Raw genomic sequence first — 24,848 nt, 5'->3', positions numbered from 1 at the left:
ATAAAGAAAACTGGAATATGCATATTCAATTTTTCTAAATTTTAACATGTTAACCTTTTTGACATTGTACAATAATCAAACAAAAATCTTTACAGAACCAATAATATAAATAAAATATTAGACATATTAAATAATTAAAGTATATTAATAAATTATAGAAGCACTGATTTACATTATACATACGTGTACATTTCCATTTGTAATGTGTACATGACTGTGATAAATATAATGATCAATGTATAAAAAAAATATTTATCAAGAATTCAATGAATGAAGTTTATAATATTAGTCAATGTCAAATATTGATAAAATTGGAAAATTTTACTATTATTTTATTAAATTAGATATATAAAATTTATATTTTAGAAGTAAATGTTTAAAATACAATTTAAAACCTTTTTGCCATTTTTTAATTATTACATTCTGTTCTTGCAATATCATAGATATTTCTGAAAATATCCATCAATTACAAGTATAAAAAATTCATTGATTAAAAAATAATTTAAAACAGGACATTTAAAATTAATTTTTATTATAAACTTATACTTTTGTAAAGTGTTATTTATAATAATAAACATTATATATTTTTTTAAATAAATATTTGAATTCTTTAATTATTATAATAGAGAACACATAATTAAAAAAATTATTTCTTTAAATACATTAACTACATATTTACATAATAATTTTTGGTTGAGATCTTTTATATTAATTGTTATTAATTAGTTAAAGAAAATACATTTCATTCAATCTATCAGTGCTTAAAACAAATCTATTAAAAAAACTATTACATAAAATATAAATTTACTATTTTAGCTCCTTACTTTGAATAAATTACGAAAACTTTTATAAAAAAGTTTGAATAAAAATTTTCAGAATTTATTAAATAAACTTTATAATTAAATTTTCCATTTTTTTTTAATAAAATTAAAACGGAGTAAATTCTTTGTTTTCAAAGTAAAAGCATTACAAAATTAAAAATTACTTAATAAAACAAATTTAAAAATATTTTATTACTTTTGTATTTGAATTGTTATTTGTAATAAAAGAAAATAAACTGTAATACTTTATAAATTATATGAATATACATTACTTAATCATTAAATTATTTTATTAATATATTTTTTAGACATGTAGACATATTGTATATACAGTGTAGCTTAAAAAACAACACTAATTAATAATAATTGAAGATGAATTATAGTATTATAGTATAAAATTGGAATTTTTATATTACTAGTTATATTAAAATTATTTTACAAACAAGAAATTGCATAAAATATTATAAAAGTATGATTTATAAAGTGCATGTATAAATATAATGATCAGAAGTCTTTAGAATTCATACATTAATTTATAAAATTATAATTCGACTTAATGATTAAGAATAGATTTTTATATTTATATATTTTAAAAAGAAAAATTAAATTTAATAATGATTTGATTAAATATTTCGGAAGAAATTATAATGATATTGAGTGCGCATTTTAATTTTTAATTTAATAAAAATTTTATACAAAAATCTACATTGTGATAGAAGATGTAAATAATCAATGGTTAGGATATTGAAGTAATATAAATATTTTTATATCATTATTTCATTTTACCTAAATTTATTTATTTTGGTATAGAATGGTCTATTAGTTAAAAATTTATTATGAAATATTATCTATTATACTTAAATTTGGCAATGAATCTTCTATTCCACTGTGTGCAATTACATATTCAGAAACAGATATGTAAATTGCAATAAACAGTCCAATAATACTAGCTGCATATACGCTGCGTTCTAAAATAATACCTGTAGCAACTGCAAGTCCAAAATATGTAATATAACGAGTCCAATTTTCTTGAGTTTTACGTCCAAGAAGATCTTTATCTAAGGTAGAATTAATATTACTGTACTGTGGTATAAAATAAATAAAAATAAAATATTGTATTTCAAATACTTACTAATACATAAACTACCTTTCTTCTCAAATCCTTCAGTACACTGATCGCACATGTCAGGACCGTCTCCCAAGCAGCCGTTGCAAGCTTTATCACAAACTAATTGAAATTAAAGTTAAATTTAATAAGTTGAACTATTTATATTGAATCCATTTATGAAATCAAAAACTTATAATAAAACTTAAACTAAAAAAACATCATTTAAACAAAGCATAATACAAGAACTATTTTTCAAATTTATAATTTCAGTCAAAGCTGTAAGGTCTATATTTTCATTATACAATGAAAATATCATTTGATTAACATATTTTAATAAAAAGTATATTATAAAATATTATAAAAATCTATTATACATTTTTTCATGAATTAAATATCCTTATTTAAATTAAAAAATAATTTAAATATATTTTTTCAAACTCTTTGGTAATACATATTTTCGTTAATATATTGATAAAAGCATTTTAATTTACCTATACAAGAAAAGTTGCCTTCATTGTTAATGCAAAAATGATTGTCTGGGCAACTATTTTTTATTTCAATGCATTCATCAACATCGAAACAACCTTTTCCATCAATATATTTCCATCCTGGGTTACATTCATGACAGTCCTTAGAACTTCCTCCTAGACATGTAAATTTACATGCTCTATGACAAGAAGAGCATAATAATTTTTTTTCATCTTTATAAGACGTATAAAATCCATTGGCACATTCAAAACAATATTCTCCAGTATAACCATTATCACATGTGCATTTACCATTTCCCTTTCTAGTTCCTGCACCCTTACATTTTCCATTACTATTACAAACATTATCTGGATATCCTGAACACTTTTCACAATTGGGTCCATATTGATTTTTTGGACAACATTTCTTAGCTTTTTGTATACATAAAAAATCAAACAAATCTAAATTATTATTTTGATGTGTAAACCACCATTCTTCAATAAAAGTTTCTATATCATCTGCGAGTGAATGACACTGAGTTTCACCATATTCAACATCTTTGCATAATCCTTCTTGAATTTCAATTAACCGTACCTCGCTAGTTTTATAAGAACCAAGCTTATCTTCTTCCCAAGCACTGTCTCCACCTTCAAATTTTCCACGACTCGTTTTTTCAATTCCCTAAAAGAAAACCTTAAATATCAAGCATTTACCGTATTTTTTCTTTCTTTCGATATTTACCTTTTTGAAACTGTCAACCAATATTTTGCATGCTGCACATGGTGGTAATATCATATTTTTATTTTCTTCACTATTCTTATGTCCTGAAGTTTTATCACTACCACTGCTAACAGGAGAATATAAAAGTAAAAAGAGAACTGTATGAGTAGCAATGTATATAATTTTCATTGTCTTTTAACTGTTAAGAAGAAATTCAATGTATTAATGCAATAAAGACTTTTTCATAAAATATATAACTGAGCAATATTAAATATTTTTAATTTTTATTCCCCTATTCTCCCTAACAAAATCTTTTATAAATACTTCATACAATTATATTTATTTATAATTATTATACACTATTTATAATTAAAATTATTATGTATTAAAATGCACTATAAAAAAAAAAAAAAATTATCGTATTAATAAATACGTTGTATATTGAATTATATTAACTTTAAATTAGTGAAAATGCACGGTTATGTTTGATAATGATACTTTTATAAAATTAACATTATTTAATGAACTTTTAGAAACTTTAAAAATTTTTTAATAATTTTGGAAGCTGCTTTTGGTATAATTAATTTTTAAAAATAGCAATAGAATTATTTAAATTTTTAAGATAGAAAGTGTATATGTTAATAATATCAGCTAATATTCTGAACACGTAACCACCAATCACATCGTGACACTATACCGGTAGTGATGTACAAGTCAAAAGATAATATAATAGGTGCCGTAGGTGCCGTGAAACCGTAATTGCGTAGCGCGAGTCGAAGAACAGAATTCAATGTTAAAAAAAATAAAATAATAATAATAATCAATAATTAGGAAGACAAACTTTTAAGAAAATAAAAAAAAAATTTTTTTGAAGTAAAGCGAATGTATTTACTTCACATACTATTCTATTGATCTATTCCTATTTCATATATTAAGTAACTAATTTATATAATTTTTATATATTAATAAAATTTAATATATTTTAATAATTATAATAATATAGATTTATACTTATATATTTTAAAGCTCTTATAAATGTTTCAAATCTAGCTTACGTGAAACTTATATAACATTTGTGGAAAGTACATTGACTAAATATATGAAACTTATAAAACATTTTAAAATTCTGAATTGATGAATCTACTATCTCAGTATGTGTTTTGTTTTATCGATATTCTTTATTAATTCTATAATGTTTTATACCGTAGAATTAAATAAAATTAAGTTCTTAACTAAAAGTACAATCATATCCCGAAGTAAATTAATTTTATAATTAATTAATAGTTCAAAATTTTTCGAGAGATGATAAAAATTAAATAATATTATTTTAGAAATATATATTATGTGCTCTTATTGCTTTAACAGAAATGGATTGTGGTAAGGCTATAGATATTAATCATAACAACTCAGTCATAAATTACTTTCTTTATTTATAACTTATGTATTTCATTAAAAAAAAATAGATATGCGTGACTTGATAAAATTTTTTTCAATAAATCGGTAATAAATAGAATTTTAAAGTTACTTGTAATAATGGTCTTATTTATAAACGATTGGAAAGCCACTGATTTCCTTTCATTCTATTTATTTATTAACTAGCTAATTAATTTTGTCTTATTCATTATGAGAAATTATGAAAGCGTTATTCTTGAATATTAACTAGTAGATTTTTAATTGTATGCAAGAAACGCTTAGCCTTTACAGTGTAGAAATGAAATCAGTTACATATATCATCTTCTTATGTATTTGCACCCAGCACTATTTTTTCTTCTTTCTACAGTAACGATAACACTAAAGACAATAATAAAATTGTATAATAATGTTAAATATGGATTTTACGAGTTCTTATTTGTAAATGATAATGTGAATAATGCGGAAATAGATTCGTAAGGATTTAATTATACTATAAAAATTTAGGGATTATTATGAAAGGGATACGATAAATATTGTAAAAAAAAAAAAGAAAAAAGAAAACCCGATGGTTGAATGAACAATTCTATCGAAAAGGATATGACCAAAGATATGATTATCACTTAACACGCATTGAATAATTCGGTAAATATAGGTGAAATTCCAATTTATTCAAGTTAAATGTAAAATAGATACGAAAAATAAATATTCAATTAAAAGTTACTAGTTTTTAAAATTAAAGTTTATATATAAATTTCGACAAGTTTTTTTTTAAAGAAAAAGTATTTATAAAATCTTTCTCATCATCATTTATATTTTCCATATTGTAAATAAAATATAGATTATAAAATATCAAGTTAAGCTTAAAAATATATAAGCTAATTATAGGATTTGTAATTAGAATGTCTTTTATAATTAATTGATAAAGTTTCACCATCAAACATACATTATTTCTAGTTATTCATAAAAGGTAAATTAAAATTAAAAACAGCTTGATACGATAAAATTTAGTATTATAAAAAATAAAAGCTTAAAAATTATAATATTAAACAATATAAATAAGATGTATACTTAAATAAATAAAGCAGTTAAGTATAGATTGATACATATAAATATTAAAAGAGCATTATATTACAATATAAATAGAATTTTTAATTTTAATCTTAAATATACATAATTCTTGACAAATCTATTATACTGTTATGATATACCTTTACGTCAAGGTTTTTTATAATAATTACAATAAAATAATTTCTTCTATAATAGTACACATGCATCGAAATATACTGGTTCAATTAAAAATTAATTTTTATGCAAAATAAAAAAGAACATATTTAAAAATATTCTTTTATTTTCGAGATTTATGTTCAATGAGTTGGTAAAGTTGACACTATTTCAGATTTAACATTGATAATTGCTGCAGGTTTGTACTTGAAAATTTTCATAAATCAAATTAGTACGAAAAATCGAGATTTAATTGATGTAAACGTAGTATAATATAATTTGACTTGTTTGATGAATTTATTAATAAAATTATTTTGTAATTATCATTTAAAAATTAATTAATTATGATAAATGAATACATCATAGTAAAATGAACATAAAATTAATAATTTTATTTTTATAAAATAATTTATGTTTGAATTATATTTCAAGTTTTATTAGATTATTGTTTTCAACATTCTGGCAAATAAAAGCGTTGTAAATAATAACATTAAGGTTCTCAATAAATAATTTAAATTGTTACTGATTATGAATAGAGCTATTGACTAGATAATATCAATTTTGCAAATCTAAGTGGCTTGGTTCACTTGGTGCCTCAAATGTACGTACGTTTTACAAAAAGGCAAGATATTTTTTTGTAAATTAATATATTGATATGTATTATAAATAGTTTCAATCTGTATAAAATATTGAAAAATCATTCAACTTTGATTTTATCTTTAAAAATAACTATGAATTTAGAACTTTTTATGACAGTAAGTAAGTAAGTAGTTTCACATAGTTAACAAAACTGCTAAGCCGCCTGTATATAAACCAATTAGCTCAGACTAACAATGCGCATGTCAGTGCAATGTGTGCCTCAACTGGTTACTCTTCTGATTAGTATTGATGCTGTCCTTCTTAATTATGGTTTATATTATATGTATAAAATCACTTGTCACGTAGTTCCTAGTACTGCCGTCACAGTTTTTGTATTTGTTCAGTAGCAACATTATATACAATATATTTTAAATAGTGTAGGCATTTGCATTTGTTTAATAATTTAGTAACTTTAAATATATTACTATAATCTCATATTCCATGCTATACTCGTGAATTCTATTCATTTGCGTACTAATCATATATCATTATTGGCGTTCCGGTTTCTTATCAAATATGAGTAGCAAAAGTATTTTGTATTTTGTATTCATTAATTATTAATCCAATTACTTATTAGTAATATTCGGTATTTAAGAGTGAAAAAATGAAATTAGTATTAATAAAAGTTCATAAATTAAAATTAATATTAATTCTTACTTTTACAATGTAAAAGAATCTAACCTCTATTTTTGTGAATTCTATTTTAAAAGTACAAAATGTAAGATAAGATTTTATTTTTAGATATACTTGTTTATTAAAATATAATAGTTAGATGCTCAATATATTACAATATATGCATGTGCACCATTCCTTTAGTTCTGAATTATTGAGTTTCTTAGAAATTAATATTTGGACTTTTAACTAATTGTAAGTATTTGTGTATAACAAAGTTTTAAAAAATACTATTCTCAGTAGTCGTTAAATACTGTATAGTTCAAAGATTTCTGTATAAATATTCTGTGACTTTTTTGTATAGTTTATTATATTAATTTTGATTGAATATTTAATTTATATTAGGTTATTATTATATATTATAAATATTTATTTTTTATTAGAATCTATATAATTTTAAAGTAAATTTTAGATGACTATAATTGAGGTTGAGATTAACGAGAAATTAAGTAGTACAAATGTTGAACAAATTTATTATAAATAATCATAAAGGTATACCGTTATAGTCTTCCAGCAATTTGTACAGGTACTTATTGTAATACAATTCAAATGGTTAATATATTTATTGTAGATCAGCTTCTAGATAAAAATAGATTTATATTAGGTAAAGGTAGATTAACAAATTCTCCAATATGCGTTTATTTTATTAATTATAAATATTTATATCTGTTATTTATATTAATTTACTTAACTTGTAAACTGGGCAAATATTTAACTGTGCAAAATAGAAACCGTATATTTAATATAGACATTATATGTGTTAAAAATTATATTGTACTATATAGTATATATGTAACAGTATATTAAAAAACCGAATTATAAAAATAATTAACTAATTAAAAATCTATTTTTTGTAGAAAAATGAATTAATTAATATTATTTAATAAACATTTAATTTAGTTAAAAATAATATAATCATAATTACTTAATTGACAATACTTTATTTGCTTATACTTTGATTGAAAAACTAATTTCAAAGCATATTTGCAATACTTATTAAATATATTCATGACTAAAACCCTATAAATATTTATATTGTTAATATATTGGAAAAGTAATTTTTATAAATAAATAAAAAAAAGAATGATAAATGTGTGCTATACAAATTCAAAATACATTATTTTATTTTAATAATTTCTAATACTACATGTAGTTTATATATATATATATATATATATATATATGTGCGCGCGGCCGCGCGTGTATGTGTATGTATGAAAATATAAATTAAATATATAAAAGAATGAGAAATATCTTAGAGTGGTAAAATTGCACAAAAATATTACAAAAATATTAAAATTAAAATATACATATACATTTATAAAATAAAGATAGATATAAAAATCTAATAAATATTAGTCGTATTTATGTATAAGATTTTATTGATCACCATAGATCAATTAATAGCTATAATGGAATGTACCTCTTAAATTTGACTTTAAAAACTTTGTTTTATTAGTATTTGATTCAGTAAAGATGTAACAGTAAGAGATAATAAAAATTAAACTTTTACATATGTTTCTTAGAAATTCTGGAATATTATTTATCTTAACGCTTGGTGGAAATCAAATAGCATTACTTGAGAATACTATACATATTTATTTTTATAAAAATATTGATATTGAAAAATTAATAATTTAATTCACTATTTATTTAATTTTAATTTCATTGTGAATGAACTAAAAAATTTACATGATTCACAAATCTAGTAAAAATGTATATATCTAGAAATGTACGTTCCCATCTTAATAATTTGTCTAATAATTTTTATAAAGTTAAAAATGATTTAGCAAAACTAAATAATGAATATTTTTGTATTCTATGATTTGATAATTTTTCCGTTTTCATTGAAATAAAATTTTAAACAAAGTATTATTAGTTTAATGTAACTACAGTCTTTTTTTAAATGCACCATTGTGATTGTATTCATATTAAAATGTTTTTCATTCCTTAGCAATTGAATGACGTTTAAAATTTTGAACCATAATATATATAAAAGGAATTGTTATATTATATCAACTTAACTTATCTTCAGAGACTTTTTTCTTTCGGCAATATGTTTAACAAATAAATAAAAAAATACAATAAGCACAAAATTAAAAAAAAATATTGTTTTAATTTTCTGTTTTCGAAGCAATCCATACAATGTAATAATCGATATTATTTTAAGTGCTAATTGCCAACTAGAAGTTTCGATTTGAGTAATCTCAATGTATGTATGTTAAATTTTAAATCTCAAGAAATATTAGATGTATTGATTGCTTTAAGTAATCATTAGTTCAACGAAACCAAAAATTTCATCACATTTTCCTGAATACAGCAGTTCATTAAATTTGGCAAATTGTATTGTAAGAATAAATCATATTTAACGTAGTAGTGTATATTTTAAAGAAAAATATCGATAGATTTAACGTTTATGGTTCGACTTAAATCGTTTATTTCCTCTTGGTGTTAGAAAATTTATCAAATCTATTATTGCAAGACATAAATATATAAGGTTGAATCGCGCTGTTGCAGATGTGCTACCATGTCCGAAAAAGAGGAGCGTTCCTCGCTCTATGTATTTCCGAGCCCAAGTTCAAGCCTGAACCCGGTAGTACAAATGACGCAAGTACGCCAGATAGATCAAGAATACACAGTGCCTACAGGGCCAATAACTATCAAAACACACACACGCTCAGCAAGCCATGGTGGAGTTCTTGCAAGCGTGAGCAGACCAAGCAGCAGCAATCTGCTGACGGCGCGACAGTCGGCTCTAAAAAAACCAGGACATCAACGCGCTTTCAGCCAAGGCCAAGTAGTGGAAGTGCCAATCGCTGGAAGCAGCCGAATCGGCTCCAAGACAGACTTCATCCTGCCGCCAGGTCATCGCGAAGATCGTCCGCAATCACCCAATACTGGCAAGACAACTTCTCATGGCCACTCAAGACAAGCTTCCAGATCAGAATCCATCTACACGATACGACGTAGTGCAGCACCACCCTGGTGGAGGAGAGCTTGGATCCGCTATTTTGGTTTTAATTCAGAAGAAGCTCAGCTACGAAATATCGCTCCGAGCCACCTTTTGCCATCTAAATTGCAATCAGCTGTCGACAACAGGTACTTAATTGTTATTTTTATCCTTACTGGCTTGCAAATTTATGGTTCATATTGATATCCGCAATCATTGTTTATGTAGCCTAACTGTATTTAAATGACCAATCACTCATATATTTTATATTTTATTTTATCTTAAATTTTATCTTATATTTGAATCTTATATTTTATTTAATAATAATGTTCAGCAATGCTTCTTATAATGTTAGCATATTGAGTTCCCAAATTATTTAGTCTATTTTTATTTATTTAATTACCTCTGGTTGTAATATGAAGCATTATTAAATAAGTTGCGCAAACAAACTTCGATTTTATTGCAATGGGCATAATGTAATTCAATCAAGTTTTTAAATAAGACAAGATATTAATAATACGATATATTTTGTGATTTATTTTATTCATAACCATATTTTCATAAATATATTTATTTTTCATCTTTATTTATTCTTTATTAAAAATCAAACAATTACTAAAATTGGGTTGAGTATTAATCATATATATATATATATCATATAGACATAAAATTGTATTATGAATATCCAGAATATAACTTTCATATGTATTTTAAATATTCACTTCATTATAAAATTTTATTTAAACATAAAAATATACGAAAAATTAAAATAATAAATATCTTCTGTATTTATGAGCAGATTAGTAAATGATGTATTGTATCTTTATATATTATATTCATAATACACTGTAATATTAACTTTTTTATTTTTATTGTATTTCATTAACATAACTATTTTTTTCATACATTATAATATTTAGATTATATATATATATATATTTTTTTTTTTTTTTTTTTTTTTTTTTTTAAATAAAATAGTATAAAAATGATTATTAACATGAAAAATTATAAATATATTGCGGAAGAATATACTTACTTATTGGAATATGAAAATATTGAGATTTTTAGTCATTTATATTAAAAAAAAGTTAAACGTTTAATTCAATAATTGAAAAGTTTTTGACGTAACGGTAGTATTATTTAATTTTGCCTAATAAATCCTTCTTTTGTAATATATTAATATTAAAGACATAAAAATTTACTTAGAAATAGAATTATTTTACTATTGGTTTTTGTTTAAAGGATACGCACAACAAAATATAATACATTGACTTTTCTTCCACGGAACCTCTTGGAGCAATCTTACCGAGTGGCTAACGTTTATTTTATTTTTATCGTTTTGTTAAACTGGGTACCTGCAATAAATGCCTTCGGCAAAGAAATTGCTATGATTCCAGTTGTTTTTGTACTTGGGGTTACTGCGCTCAAGGACTTTTTTGAGGACAGGCGAAGACTCGCTAGTGACAAGCGTGTTAATAATTCTACTTGTCGTGTTTATTTCAGGTAAATGTAATGGAAATTTTAATATCCATGTAATAATAATAATGATTATTTTAAAAATACATCATGCAAAGAAACAAGAACATGTTTATACAATTAGAGATGTAAAAGAGATAAATTATAGAAATTATACAATACAATTTTTAAATTTTAAATTCTGTATTTGCAGTTGCACAAATACATTATATATATATATATATATATATGAATGTATATATGTATGTATTTCAATTTTCAGTAATTTAATTTACAATAATATATTATTTTTAATAATAAATATTCAGTGTTACTATTCTTTAGACAGTTTTAGTTTTCAATTGTATAACGCAGCATTCAAATATATAAATTTATCTATATTTTATTAAACAAAATTTGTTAGTATTCAGTTTAAAATAAATAGTTATAAGACCTAGGATTATTTATAATATTCATACATAATGTTTAATTTTTTAAAAATCTACAAATTGTACGGGATAAAAATAATTTAACGCTTGGTAATAAATTATCGATGAATTAGTGAAATGTCGGGAAAAATATTACAAAAACTTAAAAATATATAAATTTGAGTTTCAGGTATTTTGTAAAATGCTATTTTTTTGTTTTGTTTTGTTTAATACTTTAACTAGATTAATAAAAATAAAAATACGATTTTTATTGTATAATTAGTACTTTAATTGTGTTATTTAAAAATCCAATTGATAATTTTTAAATATCAATTGAATTTTTAATAAAAAGTTTTTTCCTTTAGTGAAATTTAAAATAAATAAACTATTCTTACAATTATCTATTTCCAAAAATTTAAACAAATCGTTTTCAGAAATCGAGGTGAACGTCACTGTACTCATGATAGCTATTGTAAATAACATCTGTTAGAAAATATACACTCTCTGATAATTTAAAGTATATATAATAACTATATTTTATTTATTTGAATTATAATTTTTAGTATTTTTTAATTTTTATAAGCAGTGCGTATTACCATTTATATTTTGTGTACGTTAGACCTCTTTAAAAAATTAAATATATCTTTTAAAATTACTAATCGATTTAAAATTCTTATATATTTATTATTTATTGTTAATAAACCAATGTCAGATCATATGATTTTAAGAGAACATAGTTTTGGCTAAAATTGATATTTAATTTATTAAATACCAAATTAATGAAATATCAGATATATTAAAATTTTTCAACAACCTATACTAGGTTGACTCAAACAAATTTTTTTTTCCATATTGCATTCTTAAAAGATTGAATTGTTTCATTATTTACATATCTACTCATTATTTTTGAACAATTGAAACTAAATATATGACACCATTGTATTACATCTCTGTCACATATATTATCCCATGCATTATCCATGTACATACTTCATTTATAAAATAAGTCTTAATTTAAATAATTATTGATACTCTAGTGAAGGAGACAGATATATGAAAATACCTTGGAAAGATGTAAAAGTAGGAGATTTTGTTCATTTATCAAATAATGAAATAGTTCCTGCTGCTTTACTATTATTGCGTAGTAGTGATCCACAAGGTTTTGCATATCTTGATACCTGTAACCTTGACGGTGAAACGAATTTGAAACAACGACAGGTAATAAGAGGATTTCTCGATCTACAGGCGGATTTTCAACCGTCTAAATTCCGATCTATTATAGAAGTCGACAGACCCAGCACGAAAATTTACAGGTTTAACAATAACATAGTAACCATCTATTTTTTAAAGTTAAATTTAATGAATTTGTTCCAATAATTAATACATATAATTTCATAACTTTGATATAATTTATAAAACAGTTGTAAAGAGCAAGAAAAAAATTCTTGAACACTATTTTCCAAATATTCTTTAATTAAGCAATATCATAACTGTTATAAATATAAAATTCCGGTGGGATTCATAATAATTTCATAACACGTATTCTTAATTTATAACTAAATTACTAACAATATATTATACGTATTATAATATACAGATTTCATGGTGCTGTGATACATCCAAATGGATCAAGAATACCGGTTTCAACAGAAAATCTTTTATTAAGAGAATGCCTTTTAAAGAACACTGATTTTATAGAAGGAATCGTTGTTTATGTTGGTCATGAAACAAAAGCAATGCTTAATAATGGTGGTCCGAGATATAAGGTAAGATTTAATATTATAGTTTTTCTCCATTTTATAAAATTTTGTAAAAATAATGTAATGATCATTATTGATTAATATCCGATCAATTAATATTAACCATTTAACAATAAACATTATATAGCTAAAAAATAAAACAATGATTTTTTAATTAATTAAAACATAATTGGATGTACCCGTTTTATATTAAATAAGCACATATTGATAATGCATAAGAAACATTTTGAAAAATATAAAGAAATTTATAACTGTATATATTCGATGAATTGGTATTTTTTATTTAGTATTTAATGTAATCGAGTGATTAAAATTATAAAAAAAATGTACAAGCGTAACTTTTTTATTTTCTAAATGCACGTTTTTATAATTGTTTAAATCTTAACTAAATGTTACAAAAATATTTATATATTTAATGTTATACGAATTAGAATTTTATTCATATGATAATATATATAATATAATAATATTCATACGAATGTGAATTTTCAATGACTGCAAATTTTTAATAAAATGAAAATATATTGAATGAAAAAATACTTCAAATATTTTTATTTTTTATTATAACAAATATTTGTATAGCGAATTTTTATAATTATATTTGTGATGAATAGTGTTTAAAAATGTTTATAATTTTGATATTAATTTATCCAAATCTGGTATTTAAAATTACAAGAAACAATGAAAAAATACAATACAAATACTATTATATGTATAATATATATATATATATATATGTAATAATTATAGTAAGTAAAAATTAATAATTTTAATATAGTCCTTTTCATTTACTAAATTCAATTGTAATTTGTTTTGTATGAAGGAAAATTTTATATTAAAATATATATATATTTACTTGGCTCTATCGGTATACTCTTAACACTGAATCAATAATTTTGATTAATTCCATTACTTTATAATAATTTTAATTATATTTTAAAAATAATATAAGTCATTATTAATATTGAATAAATACATATTTTTATACATACGTAACAATTAAAAATTTTTTTTTTAATTGTTGTTATTAAACATAAGATATTCAAATTATAAAAACTTGAATTGATAATAATATTTAATAATTTAAAGATATTTATAGATCATAAATAAAATTTAAAATCATATCTGTAATATATTTAATGTTTAGAGATCTCGGTTAGAGTGCCAGATGAATTTAGACGTAATATGGTGCGTAATAATTTTGATAGTATTATGCATTGTTGGAGCAGCTGGATGTAGGTTTTGGTTATCAGCTTATACATCTGTGGGTCCTGTTCCTTTTCTACCGATTATACAAGATCCAGCTTATGAAGGCATACTTACCTTTTGGACTTTTATCATTATTTTACAAGTGATGATTCCGCTTAGTCTTTATGTAACTATCGAAATGGCCAAAGTTGGACAAGTTTATCATATAATGAATGATACAAAGCTCTATGATTCAAAAACTAATCGACCGGCTGAATGTCGTGCTCTTAATATCACAGAGGAACTTGGCCAAGTAAATTTTTTATTTTATCAATCTACAAGAATAATACAATTGAATATACATCCAAACTTATAAAATTGTTGATTTTTTGACAAAAAATGTGTAACGACGCTTAAATTTTATATCATTTAATTTTATCACTTAATTTTATATCGTTTGTTTCTTAGAAAATTGTTTTTGATTTATAAATTTTTAAGTGTGTAAAATAACTATATTTACTGTCTATAGTAATTTGTATTTAAACAAATTTTTTTCAATTATAATTGATTGAACAAAAAAAAATAAATTTACAAAGAAAGGAGTATAATAATAAATAGGTATACTAGAAATAATAAACAATGCAAATTAAAATGAGTAATCAATATAAACAAAATTTTGAGTGATATTTAAGCATTTTGATTAATTTTTCATACTCAATGTTTGAAAAAATGAATATTAAATGAATTAGCATTTACTGGACTAGTACAAGCAATTTATTGGTATGCGAAATAAAATAATAACAATTATTTTTATAAATTTCTTTTAAAAGTAATAATATATCAATATTGTTTAATAATAACAATATATCAATGATATTTCTTTACTTTGTAGGCTTCTAGAATATCAATAAATTATTTTTTATTACATCGTTTCATAGTAATTTCACATTTGTTCAATTTGAATTATTTCCAATTTTCGTTGTGGATAAATATAAAGATACTTTCATATTTTTAGAAACATTAATTCTGATAAATAATAGGATTTCTCTCAGAATTCGAGTAATGTTGAAGATTTCGTATCTAATAGCATTTTTAAATATAGACATTTTTTGATAAGAACAAGTATTGCTTTATTTATATTATTGCATTAATTTCCGTAGTCTATTAATCATATTTTTTTATGATATCATGATACAATAGTATAGCATAATTTTCGAATGGTTTCTTAATAATACTGTTTGCTTTTTCTAATTTTGATAATTAACCGCAATTCCCCCTATCTATAATTAAGCCGATGAGAAGCTCTTTAATTAGGAAGTTCTAGTTTTATACGACATCCATGTATCGTGCTAAAGCTGATAAAACCTGTTGCTAATATATAAATCAATTTGCCAAAGTTTTATTTTGACTTTTGTTATAAAGGTAGAGTAAAAAAAGAACAATAAAATAATTTGAAGAATTCGTTAAAAAAAAATTTAAATATATATAATGTAAAAATTCGTTAATTATGAGCATTTTTTCTCTTTAAATTTTCTAATTATTAATTGAAAATTAAATTCTTAGATTGTTTACATTTGATATAAACCATATGTACACTGAATTATACAAGACAGATGATATTTTACAAAACTCAATTTTATAATAAAATTTAATTCATTTACTTTTGAGTATTTTTTATAATAGATTACTTTGTGTTAAAAATATTAATTGAATTAATTTAATATAAATAGGTGCAGTACATATTTTCAGACAAAACTGGAACATTAACTGAAAACAAAATGTTGTTTCGAAGATGTGCCATCGGCGGGCAAGATTATACGCATACTGGGGATGGGGAAAATCTCGTTGCCTGTACAAGGTTAAAGGAAGATTTACTAATAGGTACTTGCCGACATAGACTTCAAGAATTTCTTATTCTATTGGCGATTTGTAATACTGTCGTAGTTAATACTCATCCTCATCGTGACATTATGAATTCCAGTGGCGTAATAGAAAACACACAAAAGAATGACGACGCCGATCCCACAAGGTATTTTAAGTTTTATGTTTTTATGTTTTATTTCTATTTTATTTAGTAATACCTGAATATTAATAATTATTTAGTTATATTTAAACATTAATATTAATACCTAAATATTAATAATCGTGGGTAGTTATTTTGAAATAAAATTTCAAGAATTTATTAAGCCATCGAATAAGTAAATTTTATTAATATACTAATATTCAATCATACTATATTTATTTAATATATATAGATGTATTAAAATGAAAGATCTTTATTACTGATTTATTTATAATTTATAAAGAAATCATGCCTCAGCGGGTTCCGTTGTAGAGTAGACTGTATTTTTACGTGTTTTTTCTTCGTTATATTTAATTCTATATGAATTTATTTTTTCTCATCTGTACACTTAATCTCTCTAAAGTATCAAATACTCAGTTATACGAATCGAAAAATATGTTCTGTTGTTCTTTTAAAAAGTTAAAGTGGTGAATAATAAATCAAACAATTTTTTAAATCTTCATACAAGTATTCTATTTTTTTCTGTAGGACATGTCACATGTCACAAATATGCTGGAAGTTAAACTTTACAATTAAATATACGATTGATAAAATGCAACTATATACTTAAATTTTAATTAATAATTATATGACATATATATATATATATATATATATATATATATATATATATAAAGATAATAATTTTTTAATATTTTTTTTACTATTCGAGAGATATTCTTAAACATATTCTCAAATCCTTTTATAATTTCAGTTTTACGATTTTTATTCCAATCGAATATATTTAATGTATTATATGTATTAAATAATAAGATAAATTACATTTTTTTATAAATTTAATAAATTTTGAAACTTCTATAAATCATCGTGCATAAGATACCGTTAATAATCGATTAATTTTTTCTGAAATATTTATATTTTCTAATTAATATTTTTCAATGTATTCCATTAATTTACTAATTTTTAAACAATTTTGATTATTTTTTTTATTAACACTTATTAAAAATAAAAGATATTAATACGAGAATCTTATAAAAACTTATAAAAAAAATAATATTAATGCATTAATGATTTAAAAGTATATAATTAAAAAATATAATTACTAAATTAGAATGTATATTAAAAAACTAAATAAATTATCAATACTACTACAAACTAAATACATAATCAACAGTAATTTGTGTATTTTATAACAACTGTATAAAATTATGATTGATAATATTAAAGTAATTATTTATATGTATTTAATTTAGGATTATTGAATCAATAATATACATTAAACAAGTGTTATATTGTAATTAATGTAATTTAAAGTATAACTCACTTTTAGGATGATCATGTTTAAAATAAGGATTTTATGTTTATAAATTTAGTTAGTGGAAATGACTTTATATAGTGAACTGCAAGTAAAAAATATATTCATTGTATAACAATTTTTTTAAAAAGAAAATAGTAAAATTTTTTATATGCATTATGTATTTCTTGTAAAAGTAAAATATTTTAAAATACTACATAAAGATTGTGACATTTTTCAACATCAGATTTTAATATTGAAATGTAGTTTTAGTTTTAATACTCAAATTAATAAAAATTGAGTCTTAAAATATTATATTTTATATTTGTTGTATTTGTTTACAGTAATTAAATATAATTTTTATTTTCATTAATTTTTAAATTAAATACATTAAGTTTTTCACGTGTTTTGTGATTGATAAATTGATGAATCAATTAAAGGTATGTCCAAGTAACAGAATCAAGGAGAATAACTCCAGTTTCTGTTGAGACATCTACTTCAACTTCTGCTCTATCTTTTACTTCAATTCATTCAGCTACAAATTTTGAAGAGGTTGCTTCATCAATAAATTCAATGAAACTGTCAGAATCTGGAAATACAGCAATTTTAAACCACAAAAGTTCAAGGTGTGAAATTGCGTCAAATATAAATCACTCCTGTAAAGTTAAAGAAATAATATTTTCTTTTTTATCAATCAAACAAGTTTCTTTCTAGACCTAAATTGCCGAATTTACCAACTATGTCAACTATAAGTATGCTTACAAAAAGACTTTCTCCTTTGGGTCATAGAAATAATTTAAATTCAATGTCTGAAAAAAATGTTAGATCACTTATGGAAACTCAAAGCACACTGGAAATATATGAAGCTGAAAGCCCAGACGAATTAACTCTTGTCCAGGCAGCTAGAGCATATAATGTTAGACTAACTCGAAGAACTACTAAAAACGTTATTGTTTCATTACCAGATAAATCAATTTTAACATTCGAAATTTTAAAAGTAAGTTTTTACATTTTGATATAAATAATTTTTCACGTGTTATGAATTCATAAATCGATATGACAATTCAGAAAAAATGATTTTCTAAATAATATAATTATTTAAGAATTTATTTTACTTTAATTATTATTATTGTTATTATTATTATTATTATTATTATTATTATTTAAGAAAATTGTATCTCTATGTACTTTGCTCGTATTTATCGATGATTATACATTTAATTAAATGCATGTACCGTTTGTATTTGGATACATAATTAAAATAAAGTTATATTTAAATATACAAACTGTATATAATTGATTTGAAGGGAAAATAAATTTTATATTGTAAATGGTTGTAACAATAAATGGAATATATAATAATATTATTGTCTTTTCACAGATTTTACCATTTGATTCGAATAGAAAATGTATGTCGATCGTAGTGAAACATCCTCGTACTGGTGAAATTGTATTATACTGCAAAGGTGCAGATTCAACAATTTTATCGGCATTAAATTCGAATGAAGAAGAGTCAATAATAACAACTAAAGTTAGGCAACACTTACATTCATATGCTCGTCAAGGACTTCGTACACTGGTTATGGCAAGAAGATCCCTTACGGCTCAAGAATACGAATGCTGGTTACAAAAGCACATAGAAATTGAAACAAGTAACGAAAACAGTGAGCGCAGAATACGAGAATCTTATACCAACTTGGAATGTCAACTGAGTTTGTTGGGCGCAACAGGAATAGAAGACAAACTACAAGCTGGTGTCCCTGAAGCAATGACTAGCCTTGTAGCAGCTGGTATTATTGTCTGGGTTTTGACAGGTGATAAACCAGAAACTGCAGTGAACATAGCTTATTCTGCATGTCTCTTTAGTCCAACTATGCAGCTTTTACATCTACAAGCAAGATCCAAATCTATGGCAGAAAGTTTAATCCATACTTATCTAGAAGCGATCGAATGTGAAAACATGGCAAGTGTAGATTCAATCGAAAACATACATATGCAATCAAATGAGCAAGAAGCGAATGAAAAATTCACCTATAGAATTGGTAATTCTTGGCATCGTCAACGCGCTCTCATTGTTGATGGGAAAACTCTCACCTTTATTCTTGATCCAAGATCTGGATTAACAGTCCCATTTTTAAAATTAACTAGAGCTTGCTCCAGTGTTTTAGCCTGCCGAGCTACACCACTACAGAAGGTATACCAACAATTTATGATCACTTATAAATTTAATCAATACACTTAATGCTTATTGTTTTTCAAATATTTTTGTTGAAGGCCTACATAGTCAAAGTAGTAAAAGAACATCTTAGAATGAGAACTTTAGCAATTGGCGATGGTGCCAATGATGTTAGCATGATACAAACGGCGGATGTTGGTATTGGAGTATCTGGTCGAGAAGGTACACAAGCCCTAATGGCTGCCGATTTTGCTATTGCAAGTTTTCCTATGTTAACTAGACTCTTATTGATGCATGGACACTGGTGCTATGATAGATTATCTCGAATGATACTTTATTTTTTTTATAAAAATGCGACGTTCGTTTTTCTTATTTTTTGGTTTCAAGTAAGTTAATTTCTTCTTATTAATTTTAGTAAAGTATATCCTTTTTCAGTTAATATCCTTACAATCTAATTTTTATAGCTTTATTGCGGTTTTTCTGGAACAGTAATGGTTGATCAAATATATTTATTATTATATAATCTATTATTCACATCACTGCCTCCACTTATGCTTGGAATTTATGATCAAATAGCTCCAGCTAAACTTCTTTTAGAATCACCCAGATTATATGAAAGAGGTCGATTAGCATCTGCTTATCAACCGCATTCATTTTGGATAACAATGGCTGATGCTCTGTATCAAAGCATCATCATTTTTTTTTTCACAGAAGCTGTATGTTGTATGAATAAACATTATGCTATTTGAATTTTAAAGCAAACTTTAATTTAATTATTTTCATTTATAGGCATACCATGATTCTGATGTAGATATTTGGGAATTTGGTTCAACAATAACAACTTCATGTATTATTGTTATGTTAATTCATATTAGTATTGAAACAAAGTCATGGGTAAATAAATTTATTAATTTTCTTTTACAAATTATGATAGTTATAAGTAAAACTAAAAGATTTGTAAACATAATTTATCTATTTATAGACCATGATATCCGCTGCAGCAAATTTAGTATCTTTTGGAGTATTTTTTGGGTTTAGTCTACTTTATAATACAATTTGTATAAATTGTATGGGTTTGCCTGGTTCATATTGGGTTATGCAAAAAGCAATTGGTCAACATATATATTGGTTAACTGTAATTCTTACTTCAATTCTCGCCATATTACCTAGGTATATATTTTAGATTTTACATGTAAACAAATAATTTATTCTCATTTAAAATGGTTTGTTAATGTCAATTATAATCTCAGTTAAATAAAAAGTTAATTTAAATTTTACTTTGAAGATTTATATTTAGCTTTCTATTTTTTAAGTAAAATTTAAACAATCTTTATGTAATTATTATTAATTCTGTTATAAACTGAAATTTAAAATTTAATTAATCGTTGAATATTTATTTTATATAAAAATTGATTGATCTTAATTTATTAATCTAATATTTTAAATGATTATTTATAAATACTTTATTGTTCATAAAATTTCTTTTATAAATCTGTATATTTTTGAAAATACAGATTTAAAATTTTAATTTATATAAATTGAAGTAATAAATTCGCAAGAATATAAATCCTATAACGAACTGATCTTTTTTAATATTCTTTATCACGGTATAGGTATTTATTTCATAAATTATATTATAATCATTACTTCTATCTCTAATTATTTCATTACTTTCATTTGATGATGTAATATTTATTCATAAGTATAAATTAAAAATGGACTTAATTAAAAATAAACTTCATAATTTCTTGACGCAAAGAATAAAGAAATATTTATAACACATATTACATGATTATTATGAATAAACACATAATTTTATATTAGAATTAATAACCAAAACTAATAAAAATAAAGATGTGTTTAAATAATATTCTAATTCACACACTTTATAATAATGTACGATTATTGATAAAATTAATAGCCTGTGTTTCGATAATTTATAATCATTCACTTAAATAAATTACAAAAGTTTGTTATTCAATTTCAGGATTATTTATAAATCAGTAAAAAATACAATTTCTCCTGATATGATGCAAAGAGCAACTATTGCATATTTAGAAAAAACTAGGAGATTTGAAAATCAAATAGTAGTTGGAAAAGGTAATGGATTTGTTGCTGGTTGGTCACGATCTACACAACGTGCAACAATAAGGTAAATAATAAAACTTGATCATATATTAATTATAATATCAAGTATAAAATGATTATATTATATTGATATGAAAAAATTGGTTTGATCTACTCATCACTACTTAGAAAATAAATAAAATCTTTTTAATATTTCAGAGCAGAAAATTACACTTCCAAAAAGAGTGCTTTATCCACTATTATTACATGATAATTAAAAATTTGAAAGAATACACCATCTTTCAAAAAATGAATCAAGAAATAGAAAATATTCCAATCAATACTAAAAAAATTAAATTGTTACATATTTTAAATGTGAATACTCTTTAAAAACGAACAGCCATGCAATTTCTCAAAAGCAATATTGTTATTTGATAATATTGTCATAAATTGTGTGGGTATTATTATTGTTGTTTTAGTCAAGTGACCTTAATCACAGACTATTGTTGATTGTATTTATTGGCTGTGATTTTTAGGGACCAAGATTATCAGTCCAAATTAGAAAAACTACAGTTACATATATTGTTATATCATATTTAATTGTAATAACATGTGGATCAAAAAGAAACTTTATATCTTTTATTATGTATAATTTTTATGTCTATAATAGAATATTTTTAAGTAACAATATTTAAAAGAATATTCTTTACTGTAAAAATTAGTCTTCAAAATGGCATGCAATATTAGAAACATCATATTTGCTAATAAAATTATTATTAATTATCTTTTTTCATAAATACAAATAAAATATTAAATTAACATATTAATATTAAATATAAGGCGTTTTAAAAATATTACAGCTTATGATTAATAAAAATTGGAAATTTGAGATAATTTCAATTTCAAAATATGAATAAACAAGAAATGTATATACACGGGAATATTTTAATTATTATAACGGAATTATTGTATATATTACTTTTCATTTTATACTCATATTTTTGTGTATAAATCATTTATTTTAAGTCATTCATTCATTAATTGTTTCTCATAAGTATAAAATAACTGTACATATATGATTAATAATTGTAGAACGTAAGTATCTATTCAAATAATTATTTAATATTGTACCTGTACATTTATAAATAATTTATATTTCATTGTTTAATTTATATTTAAACAATTATAATAATATTAATTTGTTTAAAAATAATAATTTGCTTCTAATATAACTTAGGATATTTTATATAACTGTAAAATCAAAATAAATAAATTTTATAAAATTACAAATTATTTTATTCTTTATTGTACACATATGCATGCTTTATAATATTATGAATATTTTTTATTTATATGATAAATTTATACCATAAATTAATATATTATATGCCACATTAAAATGGGATACTTTTTTTTTAATATTTTGTAAGGCCTTAAAGAATATGGTGCAATATTTATTATGAGTAGAAAATAGTTATTTAATCATTTTTTGATTATTTATAAAAATTATAATGCGTTTATTTAAAAATTAATTTTTTAACAAATTAGACAGAAACGTTCCAACAATATTTATCAATTTAGTTCACATTTATTTGTAATTTAAATATTGCATTATGTATTAAGTATGATGGATTTATTGTAATAATTTTTTTTTAATTATTTAATGATTTTTATCAAAAATTCCATATTTTCAGAAAACTATTATCTTTTTTAAAAATTCATGAAAATTATTTTCTTCTTATAACTATTAATACATATCTTATTATTATTTATTTTTTTTTATCAAAAATAAATATTAAATAAAAGCCATTTGGATAGGGAACTATTGGTTCAGCATTTGATTACTATTGTTTTAGTATATATAAATTATACAAGTTAGAAGCAAAGCTAAAATTATATTTATATATAATAGTATATAATAATAGTATATAATAGTATATGTAATAAAATTATTCATAATTTAAATTAAATAGATATTTGTGAGCTCTTATTAAAATGAAGTAGACAGAATCATGTATATATTAAGGTTACAACGAAATAAAGAATTAAAGATAAAAGAAAATTTGCATCTTAAATATCATCTGTAGTATATACCATCAGTTACGTCTTCAAATTGTAAATTAATTATTAGATTAATGAATATTCTATTAAGTAATTAAAATACACTTTACATATCACGTTTTATTTCTATCTTAATATTTGAAGTGTCTGAAACACGCCATTATCTTGAAAGTAGAGTATTTGTATAGAAGAAATACTTATTCTTTATTAAACTCAATTAGTATAAATCTATACATTATGTTCAAATAGATAAGTTATTTAATGAATTAACAAGAATAAGCATTAATTTTCATAATATTAATTTTTACTAAAAAATATATTGATTTTTCTTAGGATACTTGAAGAGATTATCTATTTAAAAGACAATTATTAAACTTTACTCTT

At 22.5% G+C, this 24,848-nt stretch overlaps 2 protein-coding genes across 5 annotated transcripts; one reads left to right on the top strand and one right to left on the bottom strand.

Annotated features, from left to right (window-relative positions):
* Positions 1-1,632: 1,632 nt before the first annotated feature.
* Creld (Cysteine rich with EGF like domains) lies at positions 1,633-3,318 on the bottom strand. Its single transcript, XM_011496040.1, has 4 exons — positions 3,139-3,318; positions 2,421-3,078; positions 1,954-2,049; positions 1,633-1,879 (listed from the first exon to the last, which is right to left on the bottom strand). The coding sequence occupies exons 1-4, from the start codon at positions 3,304-3,306 to the stop codon at positions 1,656-1,658; spliced, it is 1,146 nt and encodes a 381-aa protein (XP_011494342.1). The 5' UTR covers positions 3,307-3,318; the 3' UTR covers positions 1,633-1,655.
* A 3,373-nt stretch (positions 3,319-6,691) lies between these two features.
* On the top strand, positions 6,692-23,017 carry LOC105359427 (probable phospholipid-transporting ATPase VA). 4 transcript variants are annotated; one of them, XM_011496036.1, is made up of 16 exons: positions 6,692-6,767; positions 9,580-10,161; positions 11,255-11,515; positions 12,933-13,208; positions 13,493-13,661; positions 14,803-15,156; positions 16,574-16,872; positions 18,601-18,786; positions 18,875-19,157; positions 19,542-20,354; positions 20,435-20,722; positions 20,801-21,052; positions 21,126-21,230; positions 21,319-21,506; positions 22,324-22,488; positions 22,623-23,017. In XM_011496036.1, exons 2-16 carry the CDS (start codon positions 9,590-9,592, stop codon positions 22,672-22,674), a joined length of 4,263 nt encoding a protein of 1,420 aa, XP_011494338.1. In that variant the 5' UTR covers positions 6,692-6,767; positions 9,580-9,589; the 3' UTR covers positions 22,675-23,017. The 4 variants fall into 4 exon arrangements, with proteins under 4 accessions (XP_011494338.1, XP_011494336.1, XP_011494340.1 ...); XM_011496034.1 differs by lacking the exon at positions 6,692-6,767 and adding an exon at positions 7,183-7,257; XM_011496038.1 differs by lacking the exons at positions 6,692-6,767; positions 18,601-18,786 and adding an exon at positions 7,183-7,257 and having other exon boundaries at positions 18,986-19,157.
* The last annotated feature ends 1,831 nt before the right edge of the window (positions 23,018-24,848 follow it).

This window comes from Ceratosolen solmsi, unplaced genomic scaffold (assembly GCF_000503995.2).
Source record: "Ceratosolen solmsi marchali unplaced genomic scaffold, CerSol_1.0 scaffold11, whole genome shotgun sequence".
NCBI classification, from domain to species: Eukaryota; Metazoa; Arthropoda; class Insecta; order Hymenoptera; family Agaonidae; genus Ceratosolen; species Ceratosolen solmsi.
This window is presented reverse-complemented; position numbering and strand designations above follow the sequence as displayed.